Here is an 8,208-nt window from a genome sequence, read left to right on the forward strand (position 1 = left end):
AAAAGCCCTATTATTTTCAAGTCCTTTATGTTTTCAATTATATATTGTATACAAATTAAAGAAAGTAAATTGACTATATCATTTGTTGGTTGATCTGCAATCTAAATAATTGAAACAAATCTGCATGCATAATTATATACTAAAACCCTGGGTTTGCAACACGGAAAAAGATTTATATGTTAAGTATAAAAAATTTATTACTACAAAGTAAATATAGTCTAGAAGGAACAGAACAATGATATACATCCATACATATCTGTGCTGATTTTTAGTGAAATTACAAAGTGCATGCCTAAGTATTTTAGAGGTCATCCAATAATCAATCAATCACAATATATTATCTCTATTGTGTATCAACCTGTGCTCAATCAGGGCTAAACAGACCCTTATTTTGAGAAATTTAAGGCAAGGGATATCAATGTAGTATACCTCCTTTTTGCCTGCGAAATCCTGGAATTGGTGGTGCCTCGCGAGCTAAATTTGTTAAAACCTGATCAAATACTTTTTGCGTCTCATCCCCAGTCAACTCCACTCTTACCTACCAATTGAACATTATGAGAACATTACAATATAAGGTCCAATAACACCTGAATACAGGAAAATCCAGAAAGACCTCCAATTCTGGGCATTTATTTCCCAAAACGTACAAGGAACCATTTGTTTCGGGACTGAACATTTTTCAGCTAGTTTTATAGGTTCAATTGAGCAACATCTCTCATAGACATAAACTGCACATTAGATGGCCAACTAGATAAAAATAGTACTTTATTTTCCAAACATAGAAGAACCTAGTAACATTTTTTTTTTCCACCCATCTTCTTGAATTAAAATGCCAACCTTTAAAACTATATGCAGAATGAAGAAGTTGACAAACCAAACAAACCCAGCCAAACGAACGAGAACTTGTACTTTGGCTTGCCTCCGGTGAAAAAATCACCGAAGAACTTTATTTGCAAAAATAAATGGTGGAGAATGCCTCCAGTGAAAAAATAACTAGAGTTCTTCCCACTCTTACAATTTTCACCATTTATTTTTGCACTAGAGTACTTCAATGATTTTTTTCACTAGAAAAAAGACAAACTCAACCAATTCAAGTCTTGCAATAATGATACATTCACCTTAACCAGGAAGAGGGAAATTCTAGCGTGACTAGAACAAAAACTTAGTTTTCTGAAGAACAGTTTATTGAATGATCTCATCTTTCAGAAACAATTAGTACTTAATTTTTTTGTGAGTATAACAATTGGTACTTACTACTGGATAATAACTCATTTTTTACAGCTACTAATGTGTAAGGATAACTATTGACCAAGTTATGGTATAGAAGGCTCCAAAGAACATAACAGCAACCAAATTTATCCAATCTGTTCTGCATTGACAGGTCATCAATACAAAAGAAAGAAACACTTTTATGCATATAAAGAATCTTAGATAATAGAGGCCTGCACTTGAAAGATCATTAGTGAGCCAAGCCAAGTCCAATAGTTGGGGCTCAGACTCTCAACAGTTGGATCGATCCCTATCCCATTACAGGTAATACCATGCAAGGAGAAATGCCTAGGGAAAGAGAAAAAAAAAACAGGAAAAAAACATCAAATATGACAATCCCAACTACCACTAATGTCTAGAGAAACATCATATCACTTCGTATAAAGCCAAAACATGAGTTATTGGGGATGAACTATATATCAACACCACAAATGATATTCAAATTTATTGCATGCTCACTTGTATCTTATTTTCATCTTGAGACTCGATGACTATCTTCGCATTTTTCAATGTTATAGCATTGCCCTTCTTATCAGTAATAGATGCCTCTAAACCTACAACACCAGAACACCAAATTACTTAACTGCTGACCAAAAACAAATGTAGGAATAAGAGGTTAAACTGCATAGATTTCCAAATAAAAGGGGGAAAGAAAGAAGAAACTGCGGATATATAATATTGCAGCTTGAAGTTAACTTCACCTGAACTAGATGCAGATATTAGACCTCTCCTATGGGAACTACTAGGAAATGCTAGCCTGAAAACAACAGAAATGAGTGGCATCAAATCCTTCTATAAGTCCAATTTCTAAATATGTAAAACAATCAACCCCAGCTTCTCAAAAGATTGGCATGCAAAAGTTTTAACGTAGGAGAACTAATCTTGTGATTAAGAAGCCGAGGAAGTTAAAGTTTGTAAAGGGAGTAACCCAAAAATTGGCAGAAAATACTTTGACGCAAACATGCTGACACACATGCATATACAGAGAAAAGGAAATATGTTGGGACAATTAGCATCTAATAAGAGGTAATGTGAATCGATCAATAAATATGTCGGCCTTTCACAATAGACTTAGACTTAGAGCTATTAAGCTTTTTCAAAAAAGCTTTTCTGACTTTTTTATATAGTCTATTTTCCAAACTAGGCACATAAGAAGGTCTAGCATTTTCAAAATCAATGCATCATAGGGTTCTTCATACGTGTAATTTATGATCCAAAATGTGAACTCCCATGTACTATCCTGATATGATTGAAGAATTTTACAGAAATTGTAATGTATGTCACAGTATGTGCTTCGATGGGTCTGTTATATAAGCATAAAAATAACTGCAAAAGTAATTTACAGAAAGAAGTGATTTACCTCCTACACAGATACTGCTGAATATTACGGAAATCGATGCATGTGGAGCTTCGACATGTTAGAGCACGACTGTGGCAGCTTGTTACGGAAATTTGCTGTTGAAAACAACAAGAGCTTTCTTGTTATTCGAAAAGCTGTTTGGTTTCTAAGAAACTGTTAGGAAAAGGAAAGAATCGATTCGGTTGCTTACTCTGGAAGAACGGAGATGTTGTTGAAATCCTGAAGGAATAGTTCTGAACGTCATCGTGATCGAAGCCATGCTCTGCTTCTTCCGTAGCGATTCGTGTTCTCACGAAACAGTCTTATCCAAGTTCTGTCCGGAGAGTTCAACGACTTGCCGTTTGGTCGTACACGAACGACAACAACTTACCTTCACATTGTCAACGACTTGAAGTGTAGAAGCGGCGCCGTTTATGTGCTCAAACGATTGCAAACGCCAAAAGTGCAGCAAAACGCGCTGCTCCTTGCTCTGGTTCTGTGAACACTAGCACCACAACGTCGTCGTTTCCGCAATTCACCGCTTATTGGCACTAGATTGGACACAGCGAGACCGGGCATTCGCAAGAGCCAGATAAAATAACAAAGGGTGAAGACTAAAGAAGAAGAAGAAGAGGAGGAGATAATGGAAATAGCCGTTAAAACCCACTTCTTGGGTTTAAATCCAAAGGTTATCCTCCATCCTTTTAAGCTTTTAAACTTGTAAAATGCTGTGGTAATTTACTTACAAATTGAAATTTATTGTAGATAATATTAAATCACAAGAAACCCGTACATGGCTTGACTCCAAAGCTTACCGGTAGAAGCTCTTGTTTTTCACGTCATTTGAGATTTGATGCCCCAGAATTTCGCGCAGGGTAAGCCTTGAAAATTTTAATTCTTTTTTTTTTTTTTGGGTTGGGGGGGGGGGAAATTTTGTTCATATAATGTGTGAGTCTTATTGGGTATTTGCTTTACTTCGTTGGTTTTCTGAATGAGCGTAAAACTTGCATGTACTCCTTATTTGATTTTCAACTTACAGGAGAAGCCGTGAATATCTTCCTGCTGTCTCTGCTATATTATCACCAGGTGCAAATCCCAATTCATTCTCTTCCAAGTAGCAATCTGATTCTATTGTTAACTATTCTGCAAAATAATAATTTATGTCACTTCTTAGTGGCCGAAGATGTTGGAGTTTCTTCGTCTCTGTTTGATGAGTTCTCTATCTCTCGTACAAGTACCAGTGAGGCTGGAGAACTAATGGTAATGCCAAATGTTTTTATTTTGGGATTTTTTTTGTTCAACAGTAGTGATGATGATTCGAGGAAAGCTAAGTCCATATTGTCATGGAGATGATTCTTATCCTCTTTAGTTGTTCTTCTTGGTTGATGGAAATTTTTTTAATGCAATGTATATGATTAGTCATTACTATTATTGATTTTGACCGACCACAAGTTATATTAGTGAATTTTTGTCGGCAGGTTAGCGTTGAGGTCTTTGGCATCAGAACTCAAGCGATTTTCGACATTGTTTTCGACAAAATGGTTGCTGCAGCCCAGCCGATCCGTGGCTTTCGAAGAGTGAAAGGAGGTAAGAATTTTCAATCCGGTGGATGTTTACAATAGAGAGGCTCATTTCTTTTATTGCCTTTTCAACTGTCCATGAAGTGGCTTTCAATGAGTATTTAACTGTTATATGTTGTGGCTGGCTAGCATGGAGGAGCATTTCATGTACTTGTGGTTTCGTATGGAGGTGCTTCCACATGCTCCGACCATGCACTTTTTCCACCACTTCTGTGCTCTTATGTGCATCTAGATTATGACATCATGCTCTGACAGGCAACTATTATATCAGACAATTGTGACCTCTATCATTGGCATTGTTGCTTTCACCATGACTTTCAGGGATCATCTGGGTTTCTTCATGATGTGGGTGATTTGCTATAGTTTGTTCTATACACATTATTATGATTTGTTGAGTTGAAGGGACTGTTATGTAACAGATAAATGCTTGGTGTATTATTAAATAAGATAAAGTTTATAAGTTTGAGATTGGATATTCATCTAGATTAGAAAAAGAAGACAAGTGGCTGGGATGAGAATATATTAGAGTGATCTAGTGGACAAACTGGCAGAGGGGCAAGGACATCAAAGAGAAAATGGCTCACAGGCATATGGCCGAATTGCCCCATATGCCTTGTCCATCGACATTTCTGGCAGTAGTCTCCTCTTATGTCCTCTTTGGTTGATTATCACACTCTTTCCAGATTACTTTGCTGCAAGAAGGAGCTTTTTTGTGCAAACTTAAATCAAAAGATAAAAGGAAAGCATGAAGAGAGAGCTGGCCTTCTTTCTCTTTTGCAAGTTTGAATGCTGTTAATTTGACTGCTTATGTAGATTATCAAAATGACCACTAAGGATCGTCCTGCATAACTTTATACCCTTTTTTTTTTTTTTTTTTTTTTTTTTCGTTTTCCTACAATCAATATATCTCTAACATTTTCTTTTTCATGATTTCATCCTCGGCTATGTCTTTGACAAACATTTGACGACTATCAGGAAAAACACCGGATGTAAGTTTCTCTGTCCTCTGATTCTGCTACAGCCTGCAATCAACTTATTTAACTAATTGTGATTTGCAATGTAATTGGGAAATGGTTTTCAAGTGTTAGTTAAGTGAGGATGTCTCTGTGTGTCATTCTTGGCACGCATTGTCAACCCCAACCCTTAGCAGTCACATGTGATGCATATTACAGATCAAAGACTTCTAAAATAGTTGGTGGGACAAATATCCGATGTGTACAATTTCATTTGTAGTTATATATAAATACCTGTCAATGAAATTTTGAGATTTATCTCACCCTCCTGACCCTGAAAAGGAAGATATACTTTTGCTCTCCTGACATAGCATGCCTCGTTATGTTGAAGTTAATTCATATGCTTACTGTGCAACTACAAACATCTTCAATGTCTACTGAGAGCAGTTCCTTTGTTCCATCAACGCCAACTACAGGGCAGTGGGACTCTTTTCTTTTTTCTATTTTTTTTTTCCAGTTTTAAGAAATGGTTGTTCTTTAACTGAAACCATTATGTTTTTTCTTTCTTAACTTTGCAACATAGAATTTTTTTGGTCAGTTATGTTCGAAAGTTATCCTTCTTTAAATGCAACCATGGGCATAGGGGCTGGGTTGGCAGCTCTCTTATTTTATTTATATGGAGAAGCCAAAATGGCTCCATTGGCACCTGTAATGGTAGTTATTGTCTGATCCTTGTGGCTCCACCCATCTAAACCATCCAATAAAGACACATGTACATGCAGATAGTCACATAAACACTGGCATACATGCATGTATATGTATGTCTCTGTTTGTGTGTGCATTCGTGCACAAGAGAGAGAGAGAGAGAGATTAGTTATGTTAGCTATTTAGAAGAAAAATGAATAGTTACATGCTAATAGGCACAAATATATATTAACATATGTATATAAGGTTGCCTGGATTGACATGCATATGAGGATACATACAGACACACACAAGCATTCTGGGTTTAGAACTTTTCTGACCGTGGAGAGGGTTGCATTATGCCTTTTTGTGTTTATCAGATACCAAGAGACATTCTCTTAGAAGTCCTCGGACCTTCTAAAGTTTACAAGCAAGTAATCATGGAAGTAATCAACTCTACCATAGCTGAATATGTGGAAAAGGTAATAGATATAGAATAGTATTATTTTTATTCATTTTCTTTGAGTTAATTGTTGTACTCCTGAATTTTTCTTACTTGCTTGCATGTGCTTTATCTAAACAATGCTTGCTTATTACTTTGATATATTAGCTTCATATTAGTCATGCTCTATATGATAGTAGGTGAATTCTTTCAAATGCATGTATTTTATGTGTATGGAATCCAAATCATTGTTTCAAATTATTGGAACTTACAAAAGAATTTTGAGATATGATCACTATTGGAACCATTTTAATATCTTGTCCAAATTTGACCTTTTCCAATAACAAGTTCCAGCGTTACTGTCGAAAGTCAGCACTTATGCATTTTTAAGTGGAAACTAGAACATTGTACATTATTATCTGCTTCAGTGCCTGGCATGTTAAATCTTAATAGCTTGTATGTAGTTTGAAAGTGCAGCTATTCTCCATAATAGCTTGTATGAAATGATCTATGAGTGGGTGGTGAATATTATGGAGAATAGCTGTATTGTAGATGTGCAACTAATATGCTCCATGTTTGGACTATTCTAGAATAGTTGAAAAATTCTTAAAGTTTGAGCATGTAGGTTTAATTTCCAGCAATTTTATTTAAATAGTTATGCATACCAAAAAAACTTTTGCGTGCTAGTGAAAGAGAAATTTTTGTAACATATAAATGCAACACCTATATTTGAATGATCCACCAATTGATTTGTATTCCAAGAACAATAATTAATTTGGCGAAGATATTCTGAGAGACCGCCTGCTAGCTCACACTTGTTCTCATATTCTTCGCTCAATGTTGTACAACTTTCAAACGTGTAGCTAGTTACTTGGTTTTACTAAACATCCTTCTAGTTTCAGGGATTAGTTGACATGTGATATATTCTAGGAAAGTCGAGCAGCCACGCCACATTATGGCACAAGACAATTGACAATTTATTGATATTCAATGTTATCTTGTTAAAACGAAGTTGCATTTCTTCCTCATCCTCTTCTTTTATCAAGATGCTGCTTCCCTAATATTGTTCATTTATCATTCCTATCATTTTTATGTAGTTGACATTAATGCTGAAACTGCATTCCTAGTGATGCATCATCCAACAACACGATTACCTACCCTCTTGGGATTGAGGATTTTTTGGTTTGTTCAATCATACACGGCCTAAATTTAGTTCTCTGCTCTTCGAAATTGTTGCAGGAAGGTTTAAAAGTCGGCAAAGACTTGAGAGTTGAGCAGAGTTTCGAAGATCTGGAGGCCAAATTTGAGGCAGGTGAAAATTTCAGTTTTGATGTGGTTGTTCAGCTTGAAGAAATGAAGTGAACATTTTGTAAACTCTGATTTCTCTTTCAGATTTTGTATATCTTTAGTTAGGTTCTGGAAAGGAACCTTTGTTCAAACTGAAGTTGTTTAAACTAGTGGTCAATTCCTTCAGTTCCATATTTGTTTACAGAAACGTTTCTGCAACAGCTTTTATTGCAATTCTCACGAAGAAATTGACTGTCTGGACAAAGCATTTGGCTGGAAGACAAGAGCTTGATTATAATGCAAAACCAAGACAATAGTCAATGTCCCCAAAATATCTCCATGAAGCAAATTATCATTCTCCCTTCAAAAAATTTCAAAGGAGAGATTACAGTGCATCTGGAATGAAAGGGTCTACCAAAATTCATTCATATTGAGGGCCTTTTGCCTTGGACTTTCAGTTCATTTTGTGAAGTTTAGTGTGTGTGTGTGTATATATATATATATATATATATTAAAAATAAAAAATAAAAAAAATCCAACCCTGGCAATTGAAGTTTAGTAGCCAACCCACCACATGCAAGCATGACTTATTAATAAAATGAAACAAAAAAATCACCCAACTTGACCCAAATTTGATTTGGGTTTAAGAATTTC

At 35.7% G+C, this 8,208-nt stretch overlaps 3 protein-coding genes across 3 annotated transcripts in view; 2 read left to right on the forward strand and 1 right to left on the reverse strand.

The window, feature by feature from the left end:
- LOC132161837 (uncharacterized) overlaps positions 1-395 on the forward strand; it is a 4,989-nt gene extending 4,594 nt beyond the window's left edge. Inside the window, exon 9 of the mRNA XM_059572074.1 lies at positions 373-395. Within this exon, the coding sequence (XP_059428057.1) occupies positions 373-395 (23 nt within the window). The remainder of the gene's footprint in view (positions 1-372) is intronic.
- On the reverse strand, positions 18-2,909 carry LOC132167595 (uncharacterized). The gene is made up of 5 exons (XM_059578605.1): positions 2,820-2,909; positions 2,630-2,724; positions 1,971-2,026; positions 1,729-1,823; positions 18-538 (listed from the first exon to the last, which is right to left on the reverse strand). The coding sequence occupies exons 1-5, from the start codon at positions 2,886-2,888 to the stop codon at positions 416-418; spliced, it is 438 nt and encodes a 145-aa protein (XP_059434588.1). The 5' UTR covers positions 2,889-2,909; the 3' UTR covers positions 18-415.
- Positions 2,910-3,093: 184 nt separating this feature from the next.
- Positions 3,094-7,811, forward strand: LOC132167076 (uncharacterized). Its single transcript, XM_059577972.1, has 8 exons — positions 3,094-3,296; positions 3,374-3,483; positions 3,648-3,694; positions 3,783-3,868; positions 4,087-4,195; positions 5,164-5,177; positions 6,206-6,307; positions 7,507-7,811. Exons 1-8 carry the CDS (start codon positions 3,252-3,254, stop codon positions 7,627-7,629), a joined length of 636 nt encoding a protein of 211 aa, XP_059433955.1. The 5' UTR covers positions 3,094-3,251; the 3' UTR covers positions 7,630-7,811.
- The last annotated feature ends 397 nt before the right edge of the window (positions 7,812-8,208 follow it).

Source organism: Corylus avellana, chromosome ca1, assembly GCF_901000735.1.
Source record: "Corylus avellana chromosome ca1, CavTom2PMs-1.0".
NCBI classification, from domain to species: Eukaryota; Viridiplantae; Streptophyta; class Magnoliopsida; order Fagales; family Betulaceae; genus Corylus; species Corylus avellana.